The sequence below is a fragment of the Kluyveromyces lactis genome (genome assembly GCF_000002515.2).
Source record: "Kluyveromyces lactis strain NRRL Y-1140 chromosome D complete sequence".
NCBI classification, from domain to species: Eukaryota; Fungi; Ascomycota; class Saccharomycetes; order Saccharomycetales; family Saccharomycetaceae; genus Kluyveromyces; species Kluyveromyces lactis.
Genome location: NC_006040.1, coordinates 1,336,592 through 1,364,587, shown reverse-complemented (window position 1 = coordinate 1,364,587; position 27,996 = coordinate 1,336,592). Strand labels below are relative to the sequence as shown.

Below are 27,996 nucleotides of genomic sequence, written 5' to 3'. Positions count from 1 at the left end.
GTTCAGTTATATGTTTCTTGGTGGCCTGTATATCGCATTCTTACCAAATAAGTTCCTAATTATACTTCTGCCAATATTACGTCCTGCTTGTCTGCAATATTGTAACCATGGCTTGGCAACGATATAAAATAACGAGAGAAAGACACCCTGCAAAAATGGACTTATCAAAATATCTCTAGCAACAACTTTTGCAACGATATATGGTGTAATGGGAGGATCTACGACAGATCCATCAGCCACCGATAGAGTTAATTTATTCTGTTTCAAAGCTTCTTTCCTCAAGGACTGCTTAAAGGTCTGTTCAAATCGCAAATCTGGCAATGACGCCTTTACTGAAACTTTCTCATCCACACGGGCAATTCCTTTAGGCATGGTAAAAGGCTGATTATCTGTGGATAACTCACCTTATTTTAAATTCGGTGATGTGTAATTGTACTTGATATTTCGCCTATTGCGTGGGATCAGCTTTCTAATATGTTCAAAAACCGATTTGAAGGTCCTACAAAGAAGAAATAATGCTAATAAGAAAGAAATGGGGCCACTATTGTTCGAAGAAGTTAACTATAGGTAATAAAGGCTATATATACATGACTCCGAGCAATATTATTCTTAGCTGAGCCTATTTGAAACAGTATTGATGGAATAGTCCTATGCACGTGACCAAACGCTGCCAAAGCTCAAAAATTTTCCAACTGAACAAAAGTGAAAAATTCATAAAACAATAATCGAATGCACCAAGGGAACGAGAACAAATCATTTCGTTGCTGTAGTTTGGTCAATACTCTGGTATTTGATTGAGCAAGGAGCAGGTCATATCTTAGGGAGAAATCAGAGTTTAATACTGCGAAAGAACAAATGAGCGAAGAAGGTCCCCAAGTAAAAATTAGAGAAGCAACCAAGGACAACGTTGACTTTATACTTTCTAATGTCGACTTGGCTTTAGCAAACTCGTTACGTAGAGTCATGATATCTGAGATTCCTACACTAGCCATCGATTCTGTTGAGATTGAAACTAATACTACTGTGTTGGCAGATGAATTTATTGCGCATAGACTTGGGTTAATTCCATTACAAAGTGCAGACATTGATCAAGTTGTATACTGTCGTGACTGTTACTGTGAAGATCACTGTGACCGTTGTTCAGTAGAGCTAATACTACATGCTATCGGTGAGAGTGAATCCACGACGAACGTTTATGCTAAGGATTTGCAGATTACCAGCGATTTGAAGGGTAGAAATATTGGCCATCCAATTATACAAGACAGAGAAGCAAATGGTGTATTAATCTGTAAACTAAGAAAGGGACAAGAGATAAGAGTGAAATGTATCGCTAAGAAGGGTATTTCAAAAGAACATGCGAAATGGTCACCATCAGCAGCTATAGAGTTTGAATATGATCCATGGAATAAGTTAAAACACACAGATTACTGGTACGAACAGGATGCAAGGGACGAATGGCCTCAATCTAAGAATTGTGAATTTGAAGATCCTCCTAACGAAGACGAGGATTTCGACTACAGGGCCAAACCTAATACATTTTACATAAACGTCGAGTCTGTTGGTTCCATCACTTCGGAACAAGTCGTCGTACGTGGTATCAAAACTTTACAGGATAAAGTAGCCGACATATTATTCTCATTAAAGAAGATGGACCAAGAGAAAGTTAATTTCGCAGCAGGAGCTGTATCTACGCACGTATCACAACAAGTGCCGATGGAAGAAGATATGGATCCTTATGGAGGGCCAGTAGGAGGCTCAGGATACGATGATGCATGGTGAGACAAGACAACAAGAAAAAGCTACCACAATTATCGTGAAAGGCAACGATTTTTCTATAATTCATTGACGAAACACAAGGCATATATTCCTTAATACTAGCATACTCAAAGGCACTAGCAGCATCTGCTACCATCCAATCTACCACGTCCGTTCAAAAGTTGAACGGTCAAAAATGTTTCAATATCTCTATCTCTATATAGAATGTTTATTTCCATCGAAAGTGTAACTATTAGACAAAGACTGGAAGCTAAGCGTGTTTCTCATGGTTCCATTGGACACAGTCCTCGAACTTTACAAGGGATCCACCAAAAATATCAAGAGCACTACCAAAGGTCAAATCAATTTTGCCATGACTCAATTTCTCTACTAGCCTTAAATCATCCACACTCTTAGCGCCGCCTGCGTATACGATTTTCACTTTTGGAATATCCGCAGTCCATTTGTACAAATGAGCCACTAGCTCTTCATCAATCCCATTACATAGACCCTCTACATCTGCTGCATGAACCAAGAATTCATCGGTATATTGACAAAGATCAGCGAAAGTTCTTTCGTTTAGCTCCAAATCAGTAAGGGTCTGCCATTTATTCATAGCAACGACCCACTTTGGCTCTTGATCCGGTTTCGTGACACGTTTGCATGAGAGATCTACCACTAAACGGTCCTTACCACATATTTCAGCCAATTTCACCAATTTCTCACGTTGGAACTGATATGTACTCTTATCGAAAAGAAAAGACGTTACTATAATCTTGGAAGCATACTTTAACCAGTATCCACAGTTATCCAGGGTGATACCACCACCTACTTGTAAAAAATTAGGACATTCGTTCAATGCTTCTAATGCTGCCTCATCGTTATTGGGACCCAGCTTAATAACGTGACATCCCTCGACCTGATTCTCATGGTATAGCTTCGCATAATGAGAAGGTGGTAATTTCGATACGAAATTCGTAGTAACTTTATCTTTGGACGAATCAGTAAGCGTACCACCCACGATTTGTTTCACCTGCCCATCGTGCAAATCAATGCACCCGACAAACTTAGTCATTGTAGCCTGGTGTACTTTGCTTACGTGCTTTACATCAGTTGACTCTTGGTCTTGCCCAGGTAATTCTTGATATCCATTGAATAAAAAAGCACGGTGAAAAATTTCGATGCGCGATGAGCTCTACATGGTCATCACATGAACAGCACCAGATGCAAATAACTCGACCCAAACAAGATATCGCAGGCTCCAACAACATGGACGACGAGTATATGAAACAGCTAGAAGCTCAGCGTCTTGCCTTTGAGGCACAGTTTGGGACTCTGGAGAGCATGGGCTTCGAGGACAAGACCAAGAATGCACATAGCGATGACGATGACGATAATGTTAGTCAGTCTGAATCAGAGGACGAGAAGGAAAGTGAGTCTGCATCTGGTTCTGACACATCGTTCTATGGGTTCGACGAGATAGAGGAGTCAGATCTTGAAGAAGACTTGCCTGAAAAGAAGCAACCCGTCAGACAACCAAGAGTGGTTAAATTCCAAGAAGAACAAAACGAATACAAACCTAGCAAGAAAGAACAAAGGTTAATACGAAGCGGGAAGGCCCCAACGGTACGAGCCTTAGAGACAGCGGGTCAGAATGCAGCTGCAGATTCTGACTCGGATTCTGATCAGGAGAGAGACAACCTACGAAACGATATAGAATTACAACGGTTCCTAAAGGAATCGCATCTCATCAGTGCGTTCCAAACTGACAAAGATACAATACACGATTCCGAATTGCACGGCAAGGCTCGTGCCAGAACCCTAGAGACAAGACTTCAATCGCTGTCCCAGATCAACGCGGTGCAGCACAAGAACCTCGAATCGATGCCCATGAACATACGGAAGGGTATGATCAAGAAGCATACGGGACGTATCACTAAATACGAACAAGAAGCACGTGACGCAGGAACGGTGTTGTCACGTGTATCACGCGGAGAGTTCCGTCGCATCGAGTCCACATACAAGAACGACATCGAGAGACGTATTGGACGTGGGAAGCTAAAAAAGAGATCGGGTGCCATTAGAGACTTCGGATTGAAGGTACAGAGCGTGGGTCATAGCACTCGTAACGGATTGAAGTTGAGTGCTGCGGATATCGCCAAAATAAAGGGAGCAAGTGAAACGACGTGGCTTGCACGTGCTGACAAGAATTGAGATCGGGATTATTATATAATTTACAAGCTGCATATATAAACGGCACCGCACGTGCGGTACCAGCTATTCAATCATTCATTCAATCAATCAATCAAATACAGAATTGTGGAGTCTCTGAAGGGGCCTCTAAGGGCCCCTTCTGTGATCTCCAATTGAATCAACAAGCAATCATTTCACAAATCACCTACTTACTCACGATTTGCCTAGAACCCAGCTTCATGTAATCATGTAATCGGAAATTTCAGACCGTATTTTATCCCTCGAGCCAATTCCAATAGCATTCAGCTTAGATATTGCCAGAGACAGGCCAAGTAAGAATAAATGTAGTCATCGCGAGTTGACAAAAGGGAACATATATATATGTCCCACGTGGTGTTACCCGGACCCCAAACAAGCAACGGACGTCAGTTTTAAAATGCATACTCTGGATTGTAACCACCCCGTTAAACGTTGGGAATTGGCCAGCCCAATTCCCAGAGAGGGCTGCTAGAGTGCTATCCAATCCAAGATCCATCGATGAATCAATGAACGCATCTTTCGCCTGGTTCCTACGAAGTACATACGGTATTTACTTGTTAAACGAATCCACGTAGAAATCGATAATGGAATTTCCTATTCCACTAGCAATACCAACGGATCTCTTTCTATTTCCACTACACCTGGCTATCACAGACCCGTATCCTGATCTATCGTTATATAAATATTTCATGGAAAGTGTGTAATTTTTCCTTTAGATGATTGCACAGTTATAATGTCGATTTCCATATGGATTTGGTTTTTCTTATTATTTGATATTGTTTTGGATTTCGATGCAAGTCAATATTACTTGTATTCCTTTTTTTTAGTATTGACAGATTAGTCAAGAGATGACCTCTTTATATATATATATATATACGTATAAAGTGTGTGTATGTTGTGTGTGTATGTCTCTATGTATTCTGTACGCCGTTTATTTGTACTTCTACCGTGTTAAGGCACCCCAAACAGCAAGTTTAGAGTCTGGTGTACGCTGGTTCAAAGTTTCCTCTTTGCTCGCTCAAGGATTATGTCTGATGACTATTTGCATGGAGTCAGTCCTGCTGAGCATTCACGGTCCCATCATCATTCGAACTATAACGGAAACCATGATTTGAATATGGACGATGGTAATGACTCCAGAAATGAAAGTCAAAACGGTGATACCGGTAATAATGGTCCCGGGACAGTTGGTCCCAGTTCAGCTATTTTGGATCAAGTCGATGAGTATTTGCACTCGCATCGCCATGAGAGGGACGACGTTAAACACGAAGATCAAGCTGACGAAGGGTTTGTGAATTCTAGGAGGAGTACGCCCTGGGTTATGGATTCGCATCATTATGTGACTGAAGATATCGATATGGATTTGGACCATTTATCACATGCGCTCTTGAACGGAGATCGTACTGGTGGTGCTAGTAATAGTGGTAACCAGGTTCCGACTGGTACAAACCTGGGCGCAGGGGATGAAGCTCCTCATCACCACGATTCTGCATCTTTTTTGGATCAGGATTCGCTGAGCCCGATTGGGCTTTCGGGACCTTCTCCATCGCATTTTCAGCTGGATTTCTCTTTGATTGAGGATGAACACCACGAGCATCAACAAAACAGTCACCATCACAGCCAACAACAACAACACCATGGCCATCAGAGCAGCCACCATGCGCATTCTTCAGTAGGGCCCGAGGATTCCAATGGTAGTGAACACGTAAGACCAGATATGGTTTTCTCGCCTATGGTTTCACCCATGGTGATGCCTACCAACAGTTTGCACAACACGCCTTTCATGGGACCTTCAGGGGTGCCTTACGGTAACGTGCAAAACACGCCGTTTATGCCCGAAAATTCTTCTTCTTCGATGCCCTCGTCGACCACACAAGAACATGGCCCACATACTTCGAAGTTCTCACCCTTGACTTCGCCTGCATTGAATGCAATCGAACAACAGCATCTACAACAACGTCACCAGCAGCAACAACAACAGGGTTTCTCTCTACCAGATGCCAGTATATCATCATCAAGGAAAAGTTCTACAACGAATACGCGCTCGAAACGGACCCCTCATACAACGCCACTGATGGGACCGACACAGTCCAACCAAACGACAAATACAAATAAGATCATAAAGCATTCTCCACATATCTCATCACGAAGATCTTTAACGAAATTCAAGAGTGGAAGTCGAGACGATATGGTGTTCAAATTACCGGACTCCTCCCTAAAGAATGAAAACGCAGGTTCACATAACAGTAACAACCATACTCCAAACTCTGCACATTCATCATCTAATGGATCAAACTCGGATAGAATGACTCCGTCATCGTTGATGAATTATCCAAAGATTATTCTTCCGTCTAATTCAAATACAATGACTCCTTCTAACGATGAATCCGTGCTACGAGCCACTGAATCTCCCGTCATCAAACCGAAAAAATACTCTGAGGGTTATTACAGCACTGCCGCTACTCATCGTCAATCTTCTGTAGAAGAAGCGGGCGGCACTGGCGCAGGAGGTGAAAACAATCAAAAGCAATCGCCTACGGTACAGAAACAAGGTTTCAACAATACAAACTCATCGAGTAACGGTTCTAATACGAAACTAAAGAAAAATAATGGTTCTACAACAACTTCACCCACGATTAATGCTAATTCTAATTCTACAACATCTACATCAGGTACCACTGCAACAACTGCACCAGCTCTTACTGCACCATCAGCTTCAAGTTCAAATTCCTCTGTGAAGAGTAACGGCAGAACAAGATCCGTGCCTGGAAGACGAACCTCATTAAGAGGATCAAATCGATCTTCTCAGAAACCTAAATCCTCTAGTGAGGATGACGAAAATGACGCTGACGCTGACCGTGAAAACGAACGTGACGAAGAAGACGATGATGATGACGACGTGGTAAAGAAGCAAAAGCAAGTGCATAAAGTAGCAGAACAAGGAAGAAGAAACAGATTGAACAATGCATTGAAGGATCTTGAGTCCTTGATTCCAAAGGAACTCAAAGACGTGGCGGCAATCCCATCCAAAGCTACCACAGTCGAGCTGGCTGCCCAGTATATCCGTCAATTGTTGAAGGCAAACTCCAACCAGTGAGTACAGACATCTTTCTCTCTCTGTGCCTGTATAAATGTATCTATAGTGTTTCTTACCCTTAAACCACGTGATATGATATTTTCAGTTGCTTTACATCATAGATAATTATGTATCACGTGCAAATAAAATGTCATCCATCACTATCGACGAACCAATCACAATCTACCGTCGTGTGTGACACAGATCGCCTTTAATAGCTATTCCTTCCGAAAAAAGCCAGACTCAGTGCGGGAGCCTCTAGCGGCTCCCCTATGCCCACAGCGGCTGTTGGTTCTCTCAACAAGTAAGATTTCAAGAGGAAAGAGCCTGTTTATTCGTCGTACAATGTGATGACCGATACAATGTCGCAACTGAAACGGCAGTACAAAGGCTGGATAACATAAACATTTCCAGCATCGATTATTTCATTGGCCGGCCAATTTGGGCAGGGAAATAGTCCGTTCCTGCGACTCCAGCAATTGACTAAGGTGCCAAACAAGCACCAAAACCGCTCAGAATCAAACCCTATCCAAGCTCTCTTAATTCGTGTGCAGTTTAAACCTTGAATTTTATCGGTTATCTATATGTAGAGTTTCCGTTATATGCTTCCACATTGATACGTTGATTTCTGCGTAATTTTTTTTTTTGACCTTCGATATTTTTTTTTTTAGTTTAAAGTATGAAAAATTTCATATTTCGATTTTAATTATAATATATCTATCAATCAATCGATATAATATTCAGTTCACATTACTTCGGTTATATCATATTTTTGTTAGGTTAGCTCCAATTCATAAGTTGTTTAACTAGGTTTTATAAGTTTTCTTTTCGGTTCAATACGGTATCAAGTAACTAATACGTCGGGTATTTGGTTTTATTCTATTACATCCAGTTTTGATTTTATTTTATTTTATTTTGTTTGATATACACAGAATAAAATATTCATAAGAACAATAATACAACCAATACATTCACAAACTTTGGGCTTTATTCATATTTATTCGTTGTATTTTGATTTTACTCGATACTAGAATTTCCCTGTCCTTTTTGAAACTATCAATTTTAAATTAACATACACACACATATTATAAGAGAACAGAATGATTTCCTCTATTACTGCTTACTTGGAAGAATTAAAGGATGCTTTCGTGCCAACTGTGGCCAAGGCTGAAGACGACGTTGAAGAAGATGAAGAAGAGGAAGAAGATGACGAAGATGAAGACGATGAAGATGAAGAAGAAGAACAAGGTGATCAATTAGATGCTTTGAGAGAAGAATGTAAATCTACCGAAGAAGGTAAGCACTTGGTTCATCATTATCTGGAATGTGTCGAAAGAGTTCAAAAGGCACAAGAAGAACCAGGCTATGAAGATTTGGCATACAAGGAGGACTGTGTGGAAGAATTCTTCCACTTGGCACATTTCGTGGATGAATGCGCTGCTCCAAAACTGTTCGATTACTTGAAATAAAAGAGATATCCCATTTCATCAATATAAATGCAAATGGAAAAGGAGAGTTCATATTCTACTTTTTTCTAACCTTTATTTCAGTCCTGTTCAAAAAATCAACCGTTATACTTAACACATATTTCAACATTCAATCTCTAAAAGAATTTAAAAGCGAAAAAGATGTTTCAGCTTATCGTAATCACCTAAGGTTCCCCCTTGCAATTTGAGGAAATAAGTAGAGTTTTCTTTTCAATTCCAAACAACCACACAATCCATCCCATACTATTATGAATTATTGACTTAGAAACACAATAAACTTAAAATTTAAAAATAAGAAACAAAAAAGTGAAGGAATCACAGATCGAAGGGTATCTGGAATCAATTTGAAGAACTGTACCAAAAAAATTCAGAAGAAGAGACTACTCCACTACCATTATTTTATTATTATTATTATTATTATTACTACTAGATTCGGTTTTCTTCCTCTTTTTTCTCAAAAGAATTAAGAAAATAACCTTTCTCAACACCCATGGCATTGCAAATAGAAGGAAAGAGAGGAGTAATATGGTATCATTTTACTGACCCTTTCCTTTCAATAAAAAATTGGGATCAAGATATGTTAATTGTTTCCAAGTCTTAGTCATGTTTATTTATTTCATCTGTACCTAAAACCTTTTGTTCATCTAACATTTTCTTTGGCACTTATTTAATTTGTAAATGAAAAGAAAAAAACAATCCGTACAGCAGTCCGTCATACTTTTTCTTTGATGTTTATGCTCACATTATTGTCTCATTATGTTGATCTTCATGCTTAAATATTTGACGATATATTATGTCGTGCAATCTTTATTTGAGGCTAGTATGGGTTTGAGATAAACAGTTTTGGTCCATGAAATTCTGATAAACGAGGACTGTTTAAACTTTAGTTAACACCCGTACACCCATTGGTTTTATTTCTTTCAAAATTTGGTGTATCTCGGGAAATTCAAAAACTGAAAGAAATTACCGTATTTAGTATTTCTGCTGCTCCATTTTCGTCAGATTGCAGGTTTTCGCCTGCCACTTCATAGTTCAGACAATGAACCTTCACTTCAAACATCAATTGAAAGGAGTGAATGCTAAATTAAAGGTAGTTCGTGTTGTTACATTAGCAGTCGTAAGAGAACCGGAAACCAACTGAAAACGTACGTTTAAACATGGCACCTAAGTGATATATGGAGTACTGGAGAAAGACCGAACAAATTACCGTTAAATTGAGGATCAGTATGATCTTTATTCACCAAGTTTGATATCGAATTAAAACGAGAGGTAACCATCATTGACATTGACTAGAGAAGAATCATGCCGTAACGAATGAAACTTAGAGCACTATTGACTGAGATTTGTTAACTGATGATCGGAACTAACTGCTGAAATGGAGGGCAGAACGAATACAATACTGAGAACTTACTACACGACGGAGTCAATCAATGGACAAATCAGGTCTTATACTTTACAAGCAATACTCCTGGCAGACTTTTAACATATGGACGATTTAATTTTCCTCTGTACATCCATTATATCACAGAAAACACTTATCAATTCCAAATTCAATTTTACTAACAATATTAATGATGAATATATTTTCCTATAGTTCGAAATGGCTAAGTCTAAGAACCATACCGCTCACAACCAAACCAAAAAGGCTCACAGAAACGGTATCAAGAAGCCAAAGACCTACAAGTACCCATCCTTGAAGGGTGTCGATGCCAAGTTCAGAAGAAACCATAGATTCGCTTTGCACGGTACTGCCAAGGCTTTGGCTGCTAAGCGTGCTGAAAAGAAATAAGCAGCTTAGTATTTGTTCTGTCGATTGAAAAAAATGAACTTTTTTCCCAATTAGACTAACTCAACTATCTTGTATAACGTTTCTTTCATAATATCATTAATTTAAGATTAACTGACGGTTACTTTTGTAATTACGTTAATGCTCTTCAGGCGTCTTTCCTTAGCCTTAGAATCTCATCTCACAGTCACGTGCATGAAACTTTCAAAAAGTGTAAGGTATAGTTGTTACCCGGATACGTCAAGAACGGCGGCTAGTTTCCCTTTTTTATTTTTGAAGGACTCTATTGTGGAATTTTTCGTGTCAAAAGTCATCTAATTGACGCCACTCGCCTTATTCCTTTATTATATATAGATAAACGTCAGGTAGCCCCTGATTTTGTGACACAACTTCTATACAGAAATCTTCCTCGAAACATTATATATATGAACACAAAGTCAAAGGCCTTCTTGAATTCCCAATACATCGCTTGATAGTATAGGCAACAGTCGAAAGGGCGTACTTGTGGAGCTTAAGTTCACATCATATAGAAGATTTGGAAGAGTTTCAACAGGAAACAGCCAAGCGAAGTTGTAAAAAATTAACATCACATCAATGTCGTCGCACGCAAGGGTATACATTTCGAACTTGAGTTTCGAAGCAAGTGAGAATCAATTATATGAATATTTGCAAGACTACAATGTCATTTCTGTATTGATCCCAAGTCAAACTGTGAGAGGCTTGAAGAATAAAGCAGTGCGTCCATTTGGGATTGCATATGCTGAATTTTCCAATGAAGAAGATGCAAATAAGGTTATTCAAGAATTGAATGGGAAATTGTTCATGGAAAGGCATTTGAATTTAAGAATGCATATTCCAATTGATTCTAATAAGGTTCAAATCGTTAGAAAATCATCAGTGGCTGTGGTTGCTTCCTCTACTGCAGGTGCTGATCCATCCGCCTCCTCAGATACTCCTGCGGAAGCACCAGAAGTGGCATCCGCGCTGGAACAACAACCTCTTGTTAAACAATTGAAATCTAGGAAGCACAGGTTGACTCCATTTAGAAGAAAAAAGAGAGAGGAGCCAGCTGTTGAAGCAGATATTCCTGAAGCTTCTACTGAAAATGTTCAAGAAACTGGTAACAATGAGACGGAAGTTTCAGAAGCTGTTGCTGGTGCGGCTGATGCCAATGCCGGTGCCAATGCCGATGCCAATCCGATAGTGACGGTTGATCCAGTTAATTCTGAAAGTTCTGACGTTGGGAACGTTACCACTGTGATAACAGAAAAACCTGTTTCCGAGACCATTGCATTCATTGGATTCATTCCTCGTAATACGACTGATAATCAGCTACGTGAATATTTCAAAGGATTTGATCCACAAGAAATTGTTGTATTTAAAAATAGAACTTATAGACGTGGGTTCACTTTCCATCGCCATTTCACAGCAGCCTTGGTAACGTTCCCCGATGCCTTCAGGCTAAACGATGCGAAACAGTTTGCAACACAAGAGAAATTTAGGGGCAAACAGATAAACGTGAAGAACGCATTTATAGAAAAGATTGAAGAAGTGCAAAGGGCTTTAGAGAAGAAGGCGGGTGCTAACACTAATGGAGAGTCCGCGGAAGGCAACAACGAAATCCCAGCAGATGCTGGGGTAACAGGAGATGAACCTGATACAGCTAATGCTGTTGCGGCAATTCCTATCGAGGGAAATCCTCAACCACAAGCTGACGGTAATGACGGTGCTGTGGTGGAGCCCGAGGCCAATGCCGAACCGCTTATCGACCAGGAAGATGGTGTGACAGCATCGCAGGACAATCCATTACTTAATTCAAATGCAGAGTCTCAATTAGAATCTCAACAACCTGTAGAACAGGTCGCAGCCTAATACACATACTACTAGCATTACTACTTCTATCAATTATATAACTATGGTTTCATAAACAACATGCTTTTCTACGTAAAATGCAACAAAACAGTCATCGGGCGATCAGTCAATCAGTCAATAAATTCATTAGTGACACATTCAACATCAGCAAGTACACAATAACAGATTATGTGACTGTTCCACCTTACATCCGTACCTCAATGTATTTTATATATTTTTGGAATTTGGTTATACATTATTACTGTTTAAGGTAATACACATAAACTTTTTCAGAAAAACTTACACAAGGCAGTCCAATTGTGGTAAGGCTGGGTGTCCTGGGCAGACGTCCCCCTGCCGATATTCCTTTCCTCTAAGACTGAGCCGTTCTGCCAGGGGGAGCTGAGACACAGAGTCTCTCTGTCCGGCTTTCCTAGTCCTGCCCAGGAAACTCTCCCTCCAGGCTGGAATTCAGATTCACAGAACCAATGCCTAGGCTGGGACCAGAGTTTCTGCCCAGCCCCTTCGGTTCCAGTACATGGACCAATTCTGGCAAATGGTGAATTTTCAATATTGTAGGTATAGTTATTGAAGAAAGAATTAAAGATCATTCATTGAAACTATATGGTAATACTGCTTTGCAATAGTATTTTGTGTTACACTTTATTCTTATTGCACTGATACTGTCCAACCAAACCGAAGTAAACAATGGGTATGTCTATTACGGTGACATAGAGTTATGAGGATTTGAAAGCACTGAATTAAAGAAATGGCCATCATTTTAAGAACGAATAATGAAATATAGAATAATGTTAACCAGGCACACACCGGCCATAATTAAACAATGCAAAGAGCGAATATGATATGTTTTGAGAGTTGATGATTGAATTACTGTTAGCGATATGCAATATATGTGTTAAATCTACCAAAGAAGATGATTGGGAATTATTACGTCAATATCATTGGGAAAAAGAGATTTAAACGATACAGAGAGCAGAGGAAGAAACGACAATAGCTGGCATGGGATCAATGATAGATCTGGAATTATAATGAGTGTCGATTCAGATGTGGTTCAGATGTTTTTTCAACAATTATAATAAGAATTTTTCAGTTATACTAACAAGAATTATCTTTCAACAATGGCATGAGCATTTTGCATATCCATTGTCGATTGTCAGTTTCAAAACAGGTAGAGTTATTAGAAACCAAAGAAAGGGTGCTGGTTCTATCTTCACCTCTCACACCAGATTGAGACAAGGTGCTGCCAAGTTGAGAAACTTGGATTACGCTGAACGTCACGGTTACATTCGTGGTGTTGTTAAGCAAATCGTCCACGATGCTGGTAGAGGTGCTCCTTTGGCTAAGGTTGTCTTCCGTGACCCATACAAGTACAAGTTGCGTGAAGAAACCTTCATTGCCAACGAAGGTCTCCACACCGGTCAATTCATTTACGCTGGTAAGAAGGCTTCTTTGAACGTTGGTAACGTTTTGCCATTGGGTTCCGTCCCAGAAGGTACTATCATCTCTAACGTCGAAGAAAGACCAGGTGACAGAGGTGCTTTGGCCAGAGCTTCCGGTAACTACGTTATCGTTATTGGTCACAACCCAGAAGACAACAAGACCAGAGTTAGATTACCATCTGGTGCTAAGAAGATCATTTCTTCTGATGCCAGAGGTGTCATTGGTGTTGTTGCCGGTGGTGGTAGAATCGACAAGCCATTGTTGAAGGCTGGTCGTGCTTTCCACAAGTACAGAGTCAAGAGAAACTCTTGGCCAAAGACTCGTGGTGTTGCCATGAACCCTGTTGATCACCCTCACGGTGGTGGTAACCATCAACATATTGGTAAGGCTTCTACCATCTCCAGAGGTGCTGTTTCTGGTCAAAAGGCTGGTTTGATCGCTGCCAGAAGAACTGGTTTGTTACGTGGTTCTCAAAAGACTCAAGATTAGATTTAAACAATCTCCATATGTTTAGGTTTATTGTTGTATAAAAATAATTTTATTAAATGTCATTTCAAATCTGTGTCTGAAGAACGATGTGGATTCCAATAGTATACAAAGCTTCAAATTTCAATATAATTATTAGTAAACTACTTCTACATACCGTTTTTTAATCATTTCATCCTTTCGTCATATTATCACAGGCTATTTTTGAGCACTAAGATCCCCATCGTCTCTGCAATGTATGTTTTGCCTTTGTCTGTCTTCCCTCATTATTTTATGCAGATTTGATTATGAGAATTTCAACATAAATAAAGATTTGAAATATGTAAACAAAAGACCTGATGAGATCAACAAAACAAACACAAAGGCGAGTCAAAAAAGTGAATCCAACCCTGTCAACGCTTGCTGTGAGGTTACATATCTGCTGCTTTAGATAACCCGGTGATATCACAATGAAAGTGGAAGAACTTATCATCGATGGGTTCAAGTCATACGCCACAAGAACTGTCATTACAGATTGGGATCCTCAATTCAACGCCATCACTGGTTTAAACGGGTCAGGTAAATCGAATATTTTAGATGCGATATGTTTTGTGTTGGGTATTTCATCAATGGCAACCGTTCGTGCTCAAAATTTACAGGATTTGATCTACAAGAGAGGTCAGGCTGGGGTAACGAAGGCCAGTGTTACCATCGTATTTAATAATAGCGATACCAGTAATTCACCAATTGGATTTGAATCGCATGCGAAAATCTCAATCACTAGACAAATCATACTCGGCGGAGTCAGTAAATATCTGATCAATGGTCATAGGGCCCAGCAACAAACCGTGCTTCAGTTGTTTCAATCGGTGCAATTGAATATTAATAACCCGAACTTTTTGATCATGCAAGGTAAAATTACCAAGGTTTTGAACATGAAGCCGCAGGAGATTCTTTCGTTAATAGAAGAAGCCGCTGGAACAAGGATGTTCGAAGATCGACGGGAAAAGGCAGAAAGAACTATGGCTAAGAAGGAGACCAAATTACAAGAAATTAGAACTCTTTTGACTGAAGAAATTGAACCAAAACTCGAGAGATTCAGGAATGAAAAGAGAACGTATTTAGAATTTCAAGAGACTCAATCTGATTTAGAAAATGTGATGAGAGTGGTAAATGCATTTGAATTCAGTCAACTCTCAAATAAAAAGAAACATATAGAAGAAAGTTTACATTCTGGTCAAAGTAGACTCGAAGAGTTGGAGGATACAATTTCTAGGTTAAAGAACGAAGTCGAGAACTTGGGAAGTGATTTAGACGCTCTAAAAGAACAGCGGCATAAGGAGGTTCAGTTAGGTGGTAGAATGTCGGAATTGGAAACTAAAGAATCTGAAATTTCAAATGAGCTTTCAAGGGTGCAAACAAGTTTGAATATCGCATTAGAAGATTCGGGCGAGGAAAAGGTAAGGATCAGTAACTTGAAGAAAAATATTGAGAGGTGGAAACAACAGCATCAGGAAAAGAAAACTCTATATGACTCGAAATATAAAGAGTACAATATTCAAAACAAGAAACTTGAGGAACTGAAAGCCATTCATAAAGAAAAGCAAGAACTACTCTCAACTCTAACGACTGGTATCTCGTCTACCGGTACCACTGCAAATGGATATAATTTTCAACTATCCACCATCAAAGAGAAGTTACAAAACACTAGAATTGAAATAAGGGAGAAGGAAATGGAAGTGGAAATGCTTAAAGAAGAGCTCAATTCAAATACTCCCAAAATTTCTGCTGCCAAGGCTGAAAAGGAAAAATACGATAAAGAAATACAAAACATGCAACATCATTGTAATAATCTCGAAAAACAACTTGAACAGTATGGTTATGATCCAATACTATTGAAAAATCTAAAGGATAATGAGCGTTCCTTAAAACATACACACTATCAATTGAGCCAGGAAACAGAATCCTTGCATAGGAAGGTCTCAAACTTGGACTTCAACTATGTTCCACCTTCAAAGAATTTTGATGTCTCGTCTGTTAAGGGAGTTGTCGGACAATTGTTTACCCTTGACGAAGCAAACATTGATAGCTCTGCAGCTTTGCAGGTTTGTGCAGGTGGAAGACTTTTCAATGTTGTGGTAGATAACGAAAGAACTGCTTCACAACTTTTGGAACATGGTAGGTTACGCAAACGTGTAACAATCATTCCTCTTAACAAAATTTCGTCACGAAGAATCAACGAGTCCATCTTGCATTTAGCAAAAGAATTAGCTCCTGGAAAAGTGGAATTAGCTATAAACTTGATTGGATTTGAGGAAGAAGTCACGAGAGCCATGGAATTCATTTTTGGAACAAGTTTCATTTGCAGAGACGCTGAGACTGCCAAACAAATTACATTTAATCCAAGAATCAGATCTAGAAGCATAACATTACAAGGTGATGTCTATGATCCTGAAGGAACACTTTCAGGAGGAAGTAGGAATTCTTCAAATTCACTACTACTTGATATTCAGAAATATAATCATGCATCATCGAGGCTCAAACAAGTTGAGAACGATTTGCAGGAAGTCGGCTCACAAATCAAAGACCAGCAAATGAAAGCTGAAAACTCAAAAAATGTGTTATCCGAATTGAATTTAGCCACACATAAGCTTAAGTTAGCTGAGAAGAATGCACATGCTAGCAACGCAATGCAGCTATTTAACCGTAATGAAGAAATTCTAACTCAATTGAAAAACTGTGAAATGCACATATGTCAGTTGACATCATTGACCAAAGAATACGAAACTGAGATAATAAACATTCAAAGAGATATGGAAGAATTCAATAAAGACAAGGGTTCAAAGCTCAGGCAGTTAGAAGCTAATCTCTCTGAAGTCTCTGCAGAAGTGGAAAAATTAGACACTGATACGGCTAAGCTGTTTGATGAATATCAGAACTTGAGTTTTGACACAGAACAGCTACACACAGATATTTCTAACGCCCAAAATGAAGTATCAATTGCAGAGAAAAGGCTTGCAGAACTGGAAACAACGTGTAATGAGTACGAGGGCGTTGTGAGGACCAAAAAGTCTGAACTTCACGAAGTACACAGTATTTTACAAGAGGAAATGTCCAGACTTTCAGGAATGGAAGATGAGATATCAGAACTAGAGTTATTGCTTAAAAATAAGAACCATCTACTTTCAACTTCGGAAGTGGATTTACAGAAGATTACAAACGACTTGCATAAATACAAGAATAACACTTTTGGCATCGATCAAGCCATTGAAAATTTAATCAACGAAAATGATTGGTTGGAAGATACTTCCATGGTCAATAGCATCTTGACACAGAATAAGAACATTAATCTAGATCAGTACAAGAAACGTGGTTCCGATTTAGCCGAAAGCTTTCAGAGCTTAAGAAGGAAGGTGAACCCAGAGGTAATGAGTATGATTGAGAGTGTAGAGAAAAAGGAAACGGCATTGAAAACAATGATTAAAACCATTGAAAAAGATAAGCAGAAAATTCAGGAAACTATCGAAAAGCTTAACGAATACAAACGAGAAACTTTAATAAAAACATGGGAGAAAGTCAGTGTAGATTTCGGAAATATTTTTGGCGATCTTCTCCCGAATTCATTCGCCAAATTGGAACCTTCAGAAGGTAAAGATGTAACCGAGGGATTAGAAGTTAAAGTTAAATTAGGTAAAATTTGGAAAGAGAGTCTGGTAGAACTCTCTGGTGGACAGCGTTCCCTAATTGCGTTATCATTGATCCTTGCATTGTTGCAGTTCAAACCTGCACCAATGTATATATTGGATGAAGTGGATGCCGCATTAGATTTAAGTCATACTCAGAACATTGGTCATCTTATTAAAACCAGGTTTAAAGGCTCCCAATTTATCGTTGTATCGTTGAAAGAAGGTATGTTCACTAACGCTAACCGGGTGTTTAGAACTAGGTTCCAAGATGGTACATCAGTAGTTAGTGTTATGTAATGATTCTCATATACCAAAATAAATAGATTGATAAATAATAAACAGTATTCAACGAAACACATAAAAAAATCAGTAAACTTCTAGGATATATCTAGAAGTTTCCTTTAAGTCTTCAATGGCAGCATCCAAGTCAACGTTGATGCCCTTCTCCTTCGCATCTGCAGCAATAATATCTTGTAGAGCTTGAGTGATATCAGGAACAGGCCACGTTGGACCACATAAGTAGAAGGAACCTTCATTGTCAATCATTGCAGTCTTCAACTCTGGCAAGTTTTCTTTGATACGATCTTGGATGTAAATCTTTTCAGGTTGATCTCTGGAGAAAGCGGCACCGATGTGAGTGATAATTCCAGCATCCTTATAAGCTTCCCATAATTCACCGTATAAATATTCTTCTCTCTTGTGTCTAGAACCCAAATACAAATAGACTTCACCGATTTCATAACCTTGTTGTCTTTGCCACAATTTTTCTTCTACGATAGCCTTGAAAGGTGCTAAACCAGTACCTAAACCACTCATAATAACTGGTTGCTTTGGAGATGGTGGCAACTTCATAACACTTGGTTTCACAGATACAACAAGTTCAGAACCGATAGCTAAATCAGAAATGAATTTTGAAGCTTGACCATATCTCTTTCTTCCCTTATTATCAATCCAGTCCACAACGACAATCAATAAATGGACTTCGTTAGGGTGGATTCTTTGAGAAGATGCGATAGAGTATTCTCTTCTCTTCAATGGGGCAATTATTTTCACAAGATCTTCAACCGATGGTCTGGCTGATGGGAATAACTCGAAGATATCGGCATAAGTATAGTACTCGACATCTTGTAAGCGTTTTAATTCAGTAGCACCGGCAGCAGAAACTAAGTTTTCTAGCTTACTCTTCTCTTTGTCGTCAGTACAAAAATCGATCAAACTCTCGTAGAAGCGCTTTGGTGGTTTACCGAAAATATCAAGATTTTCGACGAAGGCTTGCAAAACGGTTCTTGACTCTAAGTAGTGATGGTCATCCTTATTTGGTACCTGAACAATGTCACTTTCATTCAAACCATAGTACTGCAAGAATTTTTGCACATTCTCCAAGTTGTTTTTTGCATGAACACCCAATGCTTCACCAATATCGTAAGTCATTCCTGTCCCAGAAATGTCAAACTCAATATGGAAAATGTATCTATCATAGTCATCTGGAGTGACACGTCTGTTCTCCTTAACTTTAACGACATAATTGTTAACGGGCAAATCAGGCCTCAATTGTTGTGACACTCCGTAAGCTTCTTGGAAAGTCAACTTCTTTGAAATTTCAGCGATCTTAGCAATTTCAGTCTCTGGTACTTCTTCGGTAAATCTCTGGTTTGCAGAGAATGAGGTTTCAGTGACAAAAGTTGGTAACTGATGGATTTCTTCTTCTTTTACTTCTTCACCCTTAGCTTTATCTTCAATGAATGTAGCGTAAACTTCATTTGGAATGGCCTTCACGCCAGTTTCAAGGGCAGTACTAATGGTATCAGACAACACAGCAGCAAGTAATTCGATATCAGGACCTGCTGAGTTCCAGATACGACGAATGATGCTCTGTTTGTCATCGTTAGTTGCAGCACTCCAGAAGACAGCTTGAGTGACGAAGGACAAAGTACGACCTTTAGTTTCCTCTCTGTCACCAATTGTTTCAACGTCGATCAATGTAACATTGATCTTCTTTTCAGCAACAGTGGTTAAAAATGCTTCGTTAATTTTCAATTCATCAGTGTAGAACTTCTTATCCTTTAAATCCTTATCAACCAAAGAGCTCTTCACCAATACAATGATGGAACCTTCTTGCTTCACAGTGGAAGCTACGTCATAAGCATTTAAAATGGAAATGTCTTCGACAACAATCACATCGGCAGAGTCGATATTAGAAACAACACTTTTCGACTTTGATGGATGCGAAGTGAACTGTGCTTGGAAGGTACCTGCATTCCCAATGTTGTCAAATTTCGTTCTCAAGGAAATATCAACATTATCGATCAATGATAGACCTTGTACTAATCTAGCAGCCAAATCCAAATTATTACTGTTGTCAGTGGTCCAGTAAATGAAGTTTTGGGAATTACTTGATATCTCCAATTCGAAACTTGGGATGAAACTAGTAACAATTTGCTTAACAGCCTTTGGGGACCAAACAAAGTTTGGCTGATAGATGTACTCGGCAATGGTTAAAGTTCTCTTGTTGTGGAAGAATAACGCACCTGAAACCTGAGATCTCAACCAGGATGGAGACTGGCCAGTTAGAGATTGGCCAATTACGACAATTTTCTTAACAGTAGTAGGAATCAAAGAAACAAATTTCTCAGTGTCAAATGGCAATGGGATTCTAACAGCAAGTACGCCGACCTTAGAGCCACTTTGATTCAATAGAGAAGCAAAAAGTTCGGTCTCCAAAGAACCATAAGTAATGAAAATAGTTTCAGCAGACTCATTACCGTAATATTGGAAGTTGTGCAGTCTCTCCGGGGAGTTCTCATTGAAAGCATCCAAGATCTGATCAAAAGTAGAATCGTCAGCTAAATTCAACGATTCAATAAATCTATCTTGCATCTTATCTTCCACTCTAGTGACAGTTCTCGCATATTGGGCACCATCAAATAACTGAACTGCACCCAAACCTGAACCGTATTTAGCCAATGCCAAGGTCAATAACGTGGTAGCTTTAACTTCGGAGATTTGCAATGGTGTAATGACAGGGAACCCCAAATCCTTTGCAGCTTTCAAAGGAGTCAAATAATCGTTGATTATAGAACCAGAAGCCTCATCATAATCCAACGAACCAACGCTAAAGACGAATTTCGACTGGGTGTCGATTTCTTGTTTGAAACTGCTGACGAAATAAGGCAAAGCATAACCTGGAGTGATAATACCAGCAAGGTCGGAAGAACCCTTAGCAAAACCCAAAGTAGTCAAGCCTGCACCTGATCTTACGTCCAATTCCTTAAAGAACAAACCGTTCTCTCTTTCAGCTAACTTTTTGATAGAAGCATCCAATAAATCAGGGTCTGAGAATGTTTTGTAACTGAAAATACTCTTCAGATTTCTGAACAACACAGAGTTAATTGCATTCACTGGTGTTGTGAAAGTTGGCAACTGAGTGCTCTCAGTTGGAAGACCAAATGGATTGGTCACATATGATAAAGACATTGCGTTTGCGTTGTCAATGTGATTGATGCTGCCTTTAGCTAGAACAAACTATCCTACCATTAAAAACTTATCGATGCAGTAACACACAAAAACACTTTCTACCTTTATATAGTTCTAACGTAAATACTGAATGTTACATCGCTGGAAAAAGCTTTTTCCTATAGAAGACTTGCCCCGGTCCTGTGAAGCTCTCTCAGGTGCACGCTCACTAAGCTTCGAGAGTTTCGCTTAGTTCGATTTCTTTTTCGTCATTTGAATCATAGAGCCACAATTGTGGGATATTGTCACGTGATTTTGCTTCATCAAATCACCTGAACAGGCGGAAGTGGCTCATGCATGTGGTGGAATAGTGGTCTTCCTGAACGTTTCCATTTGGTATAGTAGGGTCTTAGCACGTTCCTTTACGTCTAAATCGCCGTTCCAATCCAAGATTTTCTTTACTGCGTCATTGAAACCTAGCTTATCGAGCTTTTTGAACCTTATGATTGCTGGACTTAAAGCCGAAATGTTTCCAGTGGTAGTTGCTGGGCGGATGAAATCTTTATGAGGATCAGTTGAGTCCTCTTCTTCGTCATTACTTTGCTCCTCTTCGTCGAAATCACCTTCTCGCTCTTCTTGTTCTGGGACTTCTTCTTCTTCTGAAGACATGTTTGATGCTCGTGCATTTAATGGCATTCTAACGAGAGGATCATCGTTTCTGTCTTCGAGAGCTGAGCTGCTACCTTCTTGAAGGGCCCAGTCCGTGTCGAAGTGCGGGTTTCCGTTTTCTGGTAGAGAATTATTGTAAGGGACGTGCTGGATGGAGGAGTCCCATATTAGATTCGTGATTATCCAAAGACACGCTTTAGTAATTTCATCTCCCTTGGCCATTAAGATATATTCTTTCACGATATCTAGTAGTTCATCCTGGGAAATAACCAGGTTTCTCTTGTTTTCATTTATAGCGGTGAAATTGACCACTATATAGAGTAGTGCTTCAGCGATCTTATTGTCACTGTAATAACTGTCATCATGCAATACAGTTTTCAATTTCAAAGCTAAAAACCTTAGGAACTGGTTTCCCTGAGTACATGATTCATCTCTTCCACTGACTTCTCCACTGCCGTTATTTGTGTTCGCGAGCATATCTGTATGTTTGAAGGAATCTAATATCATGTTGATCACCTTCCTCGAATTACATGTCAAATTTCTCAACAATTGGAAACATTGATTTAGTACGCTGGGCTCAGCGGAATGCACAAATTGTAGGATTGATTCTAAGTCAATCTGAGATAACAATTCTAGTTTGTCGCATGTCTCTGAATTGTATATCAAATGCCTCAAGACCCAAAGGGAGTTCGTCTGGATGACCGTAATTTCGGAATAGACGCTTGCCTCGTTATGGAATACTATAATCGGATTCCCCTTTGCAAATTCTGGCATCAGGGCACGATCTAAATACTCAGAGTTGAATATAGGGTTGGTAAAAATGTGTTTAATCAATGCAATGATTCCGTTCTTTTTCATGAGCGTTCTTAAAGAAGAAAATTCGACAACAAAGTTTGACATTGCTCCTAACAATTCGCCTAGTAATATTAGCTCTTGGCATAAGAGGTGCGGAATTCCACCATCATACGTCATTGAAACGATTTCATAAATCTCTCTTGCTAATTTTAGAGTATAATCTGCTAGCTTATTTCTCTTCAACGATGTCCTTAAAACTCCCACACTTCTGGAGCAAGCCTTCAAGCACTTTGCCCAATTAGTAACTAATTCAGAATCAAAAAGCGGTGGTAAGGGTGCCATGTTCCTCAATTGTGTCCAATCCTCACGGAAATTGTTCAAGATTAGCAAGTGTGAACTGAATGCGTTCTCCATATATTGTAAAACCGCGATGTTCTCCAAAAACAATAGCCTACACCTTTCATCCTTACCTATAATTTCAGAAAAGAACTTTAGATAATCAGAAAGCAGTTGAAGTTTGTTGGTGTCTTGTTTCTCCAGGCTCAATAGTCTTAAAAAAGTGTCTATCATACCATTCAATAGATTCGAATCGAAAAATGTGTCAATCACAACATTTTCCGGTTTATGTGCGACAGTGAACTCTGTTGCTAGAGAACAAAGGATTTCTAAAGGGGAGAAAAATATTGGTAGCTCAGGTTCATTCAAAGTCGATATGAGAGTAGGTAACCATAGTTTTATCGGGAAGGGCAAGTTGCTATCCGTATTTGAGCCGAAATCACTTCTATTTTCCGAGTACCAAGAATCTCCAAGTTGACAATAGAAGAATGATAAAGCCGACGTTTTCAATCTTATATCAGGGTGTCTTAATAATGAAGCATAGAACACATTGACCTTCATATCCGCCAAGAAAGAGAACTGGTTTCCACCATTCGATTGCAATACTGTTAACAAGTTTGATATCACAAAAATCAATTGAACGTCAAAAAGGTCGCTAATATGCAAGCATTGCGGTAGGGATTCAAATGGTTGAATCTTTTGTTCACTTCCCGCTGAGCCCCTGCTCTTATTCATGAGCTGCGCACCGGTGTTGTTAGGATCGTAGAACACATCATAGTCCATGTCATATGACTCCTTGGCTGAAGTAACCATAGCGTATTTGAAATTGACTTTGGGCACATATTTATCCACATAGAAATTAAACACATCCCTCAAAATCAGCACTAGGTCCTGACTTGTCATTACAAATGGCAATGTGGATAAGTATGTCATATATTCCAATACGATTTCTCTGTATATAGATTCATCGGTCCGTATGAGACGCTCAGCTGCAAGCTTAAAGAAACTCAAAGGTTCCACATAATAGAATTCTTGGAAGAAGAACTGCTCATTTGTTTCCGCCTCCGTGCAGTTCTCTACACAGATTCTCCTTAGCTTGACATACTTAGCAATATCCTCAATCATGGAGTCATTTGGAATCTGCATCTCTAATACCCTAACAAAGATCTCCGTTCCATATTTTCCAAGCTCCCTGCAGCTGCCCTTGTCTAAGTGAGATAGAATCAATAAGACATCCAATTTTAAGGAAAGATAGTGTTTGTAGTCTATGATAGCATCAAACAAGTCCCTGTGATCTTTGTAGAAGTTGAATTTGGCACTTTGGTCACCGATGAGGCCCTTGCGAAGCTCCAAAAGCACCTGCTTCGTGACTCTCTGACGTTGCTGAGTAACCATTGTTGTCTTATTTTGCACTCTGGCCACCGCGCGGTTGTCTTTTGAAGACACCCTTATTCACTCTTTCACAGGTTCGAACTATGTCAAATCCCTTAACCGTGAATGTAGATATATGATGGAATAGCGTTCTTGGGCAAAACTACAAATAAAGGCAGAAAGGATACAACTTATGGTGCGATCTCACTAGTCGGGGGTGTTAGGATAGACGGATGGTACTAGGTAAGCGATTGATATGTGTATTTACGTATTTTGCTACGACTATGAGGAGAGATAGGAGGTTATTTGCTTACGGTCACGTTTATTGCACGTGATACGATAAACGAACATGCATAAATACTGGAATGGGTACACTACGTCCAGTTTGAAGTTCCATGACTATCAGTAAGCAGTTTCACATGTCTATTTGGTATCCTTAACCTTCTGGTGATACACCTCAGTGTTATTGCATTCGAGATTTCTAACTAGCACTGTTTCACGCAGAGATATATATTGTTGATATTATCAACATATGATGAAAAGTTTCACGAGATCAAGCAACTTGACAAGACAAAGCTGCGAAGTCAGACAGGACTCTGTGGTATCTCATCAATTGGTAGATAGTTTCCCAGTGGCCATGGATAAATTACAAGAATACGCACATGCGTGCTTGGTTGATTTGAGAAGAATACATTCTCTGGAAGATGCCTACCAATCAATGACAGTTAGAGTGTCCGGTATAATGATAGTGACAGCATTAGTGCTATGGATCTCTAGTGGTACGACCAAAAAACCTCGTGGGAAGAAGTCTAGAAAGTCTAAGAAGGGAAAACATGCTGCTAAGAAGAGCCAAAAAGAGATTGAGAAGGAGAAGTTGAAGAACATGTCTGAAGAAGAAACCATCAAATACGTTCTCGATAAATTTACCAACGAATACGAAGAAGGCTTGCATAAGTTGTTGGAAAATTACGATTCTACGTCTGAAACCATGCAGTACCAACGTAATTTCTACAATGAAATGCTTTTACACCTTCTATTGGATTTAGATGGTGTTCATCTCGGTAACTTGGAAGGTGAAAAGAAGGAACAGGTGCGTTTGCAAAGAAAGGCTGCTATTAAAAAGATCCAATTAGAATTGAAGAAGTTGGATAAGCTGTAATGATTGATAGCAAACAATAGATTGATTGGTGGAGTTTTGCCAAATACTGAGACACAGCCAGAGCAAGAGAATAATGATCTCAAAAAACAACGAACAAAGCAACCCGTATAGTGTCGGTGGTTTAAGTAACCGTGTATACTAATCTTAATGAATGATTCAATTCAATCTAAACATTTACGGGAATTTACTGAGGGGAATTGGAGCGAGCAATATATTGTACTAATGGCTAGACCTCTCAATAGACCAGGTCACCCGAGTTCATTCCACAAACGACAAAACACTACAAGAGGATAGAGGACATACTTAACAGCTAGTTTCAGTTCCTGCAGTTCCTGCATTCTTAATAGGCAGCATCTCATATGCCACGATGATGATAGGTACAGGGTTCTCAAGTCGTTCTTCATTTCTGTTGTATGTTGTAATACTTATTGTGGTAACCAAATCAGGTAATTTGTATGACAGAAATTGAAACTAACCGTGGAAGGTTATTCGCAAAATAGTTCTTGGAACTATGAGCAGTACTTGATAGATATTCACACTTAAGTTTAACCGTAAAGATCTTCAGTTTGGTTATGACGACTTAATTTCTCAAATAGGCAATTACACAGTGACATCTTCAAGACGGCCATTAATAAAGTAAAACATATATAAAAGTACTAATTGGCTCAGATAGTTGAATGATATCGTCATCTTCTTATTCCCAATTCATATTACATAGTTGGTAGGTATCAACGAAATACACCATGATTTTACCTTCTCTCACAATTCTATGTTTACTGACATCTTTAATAAACTGTCGTCAAATAGAGTTCGATCATGATTCAAAAGTCATTCAGCTGCAACTACTTAAACCAGCTGATAGAAGTCTACAGAAAAGATCTAAAAGTTTTGAAAGTAAACTAAATCCACAGGACTACTTTTATACCGTTGAACTTGGTGTAGGTACACCATCGCAGAAAATAAATTGTATATTCGATACTGGATCGTCAGATTTATGGGTACCGGCTAAGAGTAATCCATTCTGTCTAGGAAACAAGCTAGATACAAATGGTACTAATGAATTCCATGGCACAGAAATAACACCAATACTGGATTGCGATAAGATTGGCGTTTTCGACCCAGGTTCGTCCTACAGTCTGAGTGCAACTGGGTATAATTTCTCCACTCAGTACTTTGACGGCAGCTATTCAGATGGGTTTTGGGTCGTCGATGATATTTCAATTGCCGACCAGCAGGTCCCAGATCTGCAATTTGCAGTTGCTAATATATCAAGTGCTCCATCAGGTGTACTAGGTGTGGGACTTCCTAGACTGGAAGCAGTTCGTGGATACGATGGAGCCCCCAATGCGAATTACGATAACTTTCCGCAGACACTGAAAAGTAATAGATTGATCAATAGGGTGTTGTACTCGTTGTATTTCGATAGTGGAGACCTAGAAAGTGGAACAGTGCTCTTCGGAGGTATCGATGAGAAAAAATACGATGGTGTGCTGTATACTTTGCCATTAGTCAATATATATGAACAGATTGATGAACCCGCTGCTTTTGATATCACTTTACAAGGACTTGGAATAAGAAGTGAATCGAATTGTAAAGATACTGTCATCGCGCATAAAAAGGCCCCAGCACTACTTGATTCTGGTAGTACAATCATGGGAGCTCCTCAAGAGGCACTAGAAAGTATTGCCCAAGAACTGGGCGCTGCATTCTCGGAAAGCGACGGGTTGTATGTGTTAGATTGCCCAGCATCCAATGATGATCGCACATTTTATTTCGATTTCGGTGAATTGAAACTGAAAGTGCCAATACATGACCTCTTATATCTACCTGAATCCGGTCAGAATTATTGTGGGTTGGCAATAATTGCGAGTGGCGAAGAGTGGATCCTGGGGGATCTTGTTTTGAAAAGCGCATATGTAGTATATGACCTTGATAACTTGGAGATCTCTATTGCCCAGGTAAAAACCACGAGCGGGTCAAGAATACAAACAGTAAGTGCAACAGGCTCTCTGCCTCAAACTAGAAAATCAAATTCTACCCCCTGGAGTCTGTCTGGCAGTACCAACTCAAGTACAGACTCTGTATTTGATAAGCCTTTACCTAAGAAATGTCAAAAATCACCCTCTAAGACATGTCCGGCAAAGAAAAAAGGAAATAAAAGAGAAGTCTTAATCAATATACATGACAATCTAATTATGCTTGAAAACTCTGGTTCTTCTAGTTTAAGACCATCCTATCTGCTTTGCGCATTGTTAGTACTCTTCCATTCTCTCCTATGACCTTCTCCGGTCAGTGCTGGATAATGGTGAAAAAAACTGACGCAATAGCACAAACGACCGTTTGCCTACGTTAAGGCTTAAGAGCTTCTTGCATGAATATCACGGATCAAACTCTGCTTATCTGAACCTTTATTC

The 27,996-nt window shown here is 39.4% G+C and overlaps 14 protein-coding genes across 14 annotated transcripts; 10 read left to right on the top strand and 4 right to left on the bottom strand.

The window, feature by feature from the left end:
- Positions 1–6: 6 nt before the first annotated feature.
- KLLA0_D16192g (uncharacterized protein) lies at positions 7–372 on the bottom strand (the record flags this gene model as incomplete). The annotated part of the gene is made up of 1 exon (XM_453774.1): positions 7–372. The coding sequence occupies one exon, from the start codon at positions 370–372 to the stop codon at positions 7–9; it is 366 nt and encodes a 121-aa protein (XP_453774.1).
- A 483-nt stretch (positions 373–855) lies between these two features.
- Positions 856–1,779, top strand: RPB3 (DNA-directed RNA polymerase II core subunit RPB3; the record flags this gene model as incomplete). The annotated part of the gene is made up of 1 exon (XM_453773.1): positions 856–1,779. The coding sequence occupies one exon, from the start codon at positions 856–858 to the stop codon at positions 1,777–1,779; it is 924 nt and encodes a 307-aa protein (XP_453773.1).
- Positions 1,780–2,026: 247 nt separating this feature from the next.
- On the bottom strand, positions 2,027–2,830 carry HIS6 (1-(5-phosphoribosyl)-5- ((5-phosphoribosylamino)methylideneamino)imidazole-4-carboxamide isomerase HIS6; the record flags this gene model as incomplete). The annotated part of the gene is made up of 1 exon (XM_453772.1): positions 2,027–2,830. The coding sequence occupies one exon, from the start codon at positions 2,828–2,830 to the stop codon at positions 2,027–2,029; it is 804 nt and encodes a 267-aa protein (XP_453772.1).
- Positions 2,831–2,943: 113 nt separating this feature from the next.
- FAF1 (Faf1p) lies at positions 2,944–3,969 on the top strand (the record flags this gene model as incomplete). Its single annotated transcript, XM_453771.1, has 1 exon — positions 2,944–3,969. The coding sequence occupies one exon, from the start codon at positions 2,944–2,946 to the stop codon at positions 3,967–3,969; it is 1,026 nt and encodes a 341-aa protein (XP_453771.1).
- Positions 3,970–5,014: 1,045 nt separating this feature from the next.
- PHO4 (phosphate-sensing transcription factor PHO4) lies at positions 5,015–7,084 on the top strand (the record flags this gene model as incomplete). The annotated part of the gene is made up of 1 exon (XM_453770.1): positions 5,015–7,084. One exon carries the CDS (start codon positions 5,015–5,017, stop codon positions 7,082–7,084), a length of 2,070 nt encoding a protein of 689 aa, XP_453770.1.
- Positions 7,085–8,163: 1,079 nt separating this feature from the next.
- QCR6 (ubiquinol--cytochrome-c reductase subunit 6) lies at positions 8,164–8,532 on the top strand (the record flags this gene model as incomplete). Its single annotated transcript, XM_453769.1, has 1 exon — positions 8,164–8,532. The coding sequence occupies one exon, from the start codon at positions 8,164–8,166 to the stop codon at positions 8,530–8,532; it is 369 nt and encodes a 122-aa protein (XP_453769.1).
- A 1,618-nt stretch (positions 8,533–10,150) lies between these two features.
- On the top strand, positions 10,151–10,339 carry RPL29 (60S ribosomal protein eL29; the record flags this gene model as incomplete). Its single annotated transcript, XM_453768.1, has 1 exon — positions 10,151–10,339. One exon carries the CDS (start codon positions 10,151–10,153, stop codon positions 10,337–10,339), a length of 189 nt encoding a protein of 62 aa, XP_453768.1.
- A 591-nt stretch (positions 10,340–10,930) lies between these two features.
- RRT5 (Rrt5p) lies at positions 10,931–12,208 on the top strand (the record flags this gene model as incomplete). Its single annotated transcript, XM_453767.1, has 1 exon — positions 10,931–12,208. The coding sequence occupies one exon, from the start codon at positions 10,931–10,933 to the stop codon at positions 12,206–12,208; it is 1,278 nt and encodes a 425-aa protein (XP_453767.1).
- A 687-nt stretch (positions 12,209–12,895) lies between these two features.
- On the top strand, positions 12,896–14,137 carry KLLA0_D16027g (60S ribosomal protein uL2; the record flags this gene model as incomplete). Its single annotated transcript, XM_453766.1, has 2 exons — positions 12,896–12,899; positions 13,377–14,137. The coding sequence occupies 2 exons, from the start codon at positions 12,896–12,898 to the stop codon at positions 14,135–14,137; spliced, it is 765 nt and encodes a 254-aa protein (XP_453766.1).
- Positions 14,138–14,583: 446 nt separating this feature from the next.
- Positions 14,584–18,096, top strand: SMC2 (condensin subunit SMC2; the record flags this gene model as incomplete). Its single annotated transcript, XM_453765.1, has 1 exon — positions 14,584–18,096. One exon carries the CDS (start codon positions 14,584–14,586, stop codon positions 18,094–18,096), a length of 3,513 nt encoding a protein of 1,170 aa, XP_453765.1.
- Positions 18,097–18,165: 69 nt separating this feature from the next.
- Positions 18,166–21,273, bottom strand: MET10 (sulfite reductase subunit alpha; the record flags this gene model as incomplete). Its single annotated transcript, XM_453764.1, has 1 exon — positions 18,166–21,273. The coding sequence occupies one exon, from the start codon at positions 21,271–21,273 to the stop codon at positions 18,166–18,168; it is 3,108 nt and encodes a 1,035-aa protein (XP_453764.1).
- Positions 21,274–21,603: 330 nt separating this feature from the next.
- On the bottom strand, positions 21,604–24,447 carry VID28 (glucose-induced degradation complex subunit VID28; the record flags this gene model as incomplete). Its single annotated transcript, XM_453763.1, has 1 exon — positions 21,604–24,447. The coding sequence occupies one exon, from the start codon at positions 24,445–24,447 to the stop codon at positions 21,604–21,606; it is 2,844 nt and encodes a 947-aa protein (XP_453763.1).
- Positions 24,448–24,955: 508 nt separating this feature from the next.
- Positions 24,956–25,582, top strand: SNL1 (Snl1p; the record flags this gene model as incomplete). The annotated part of the gene is made up of 1 exon (XM_453762.1): positions 24,956–25,582. One exon carries the CDS (start codon positions 24,956–24,958, stop codon positions 25,580–25,582), a length of 627 nt encoding a protein of 208 aa, XP_453762.1.
- A 743-nt stretch (positions 25,583–26,325) lies between these two features.
- BAR1 (aspartyl protease BAR1) lies at positions 26,326–27,861 on the top strand (the record flags this gene model as incomplete). Its single annotated transcript, XM_453761.1, has 1 exon — positions 26,326–27,861. The coding sequence occupies one exon, from the start codon at positions 26,326–26,328 to the stop codon at positions 27,859–27,861; it is 1,536 nt and encodes a 511-aa protein (XP_453761.1).
- Positions 27,862–27,996: the final 135 nt, after the last annotated feature.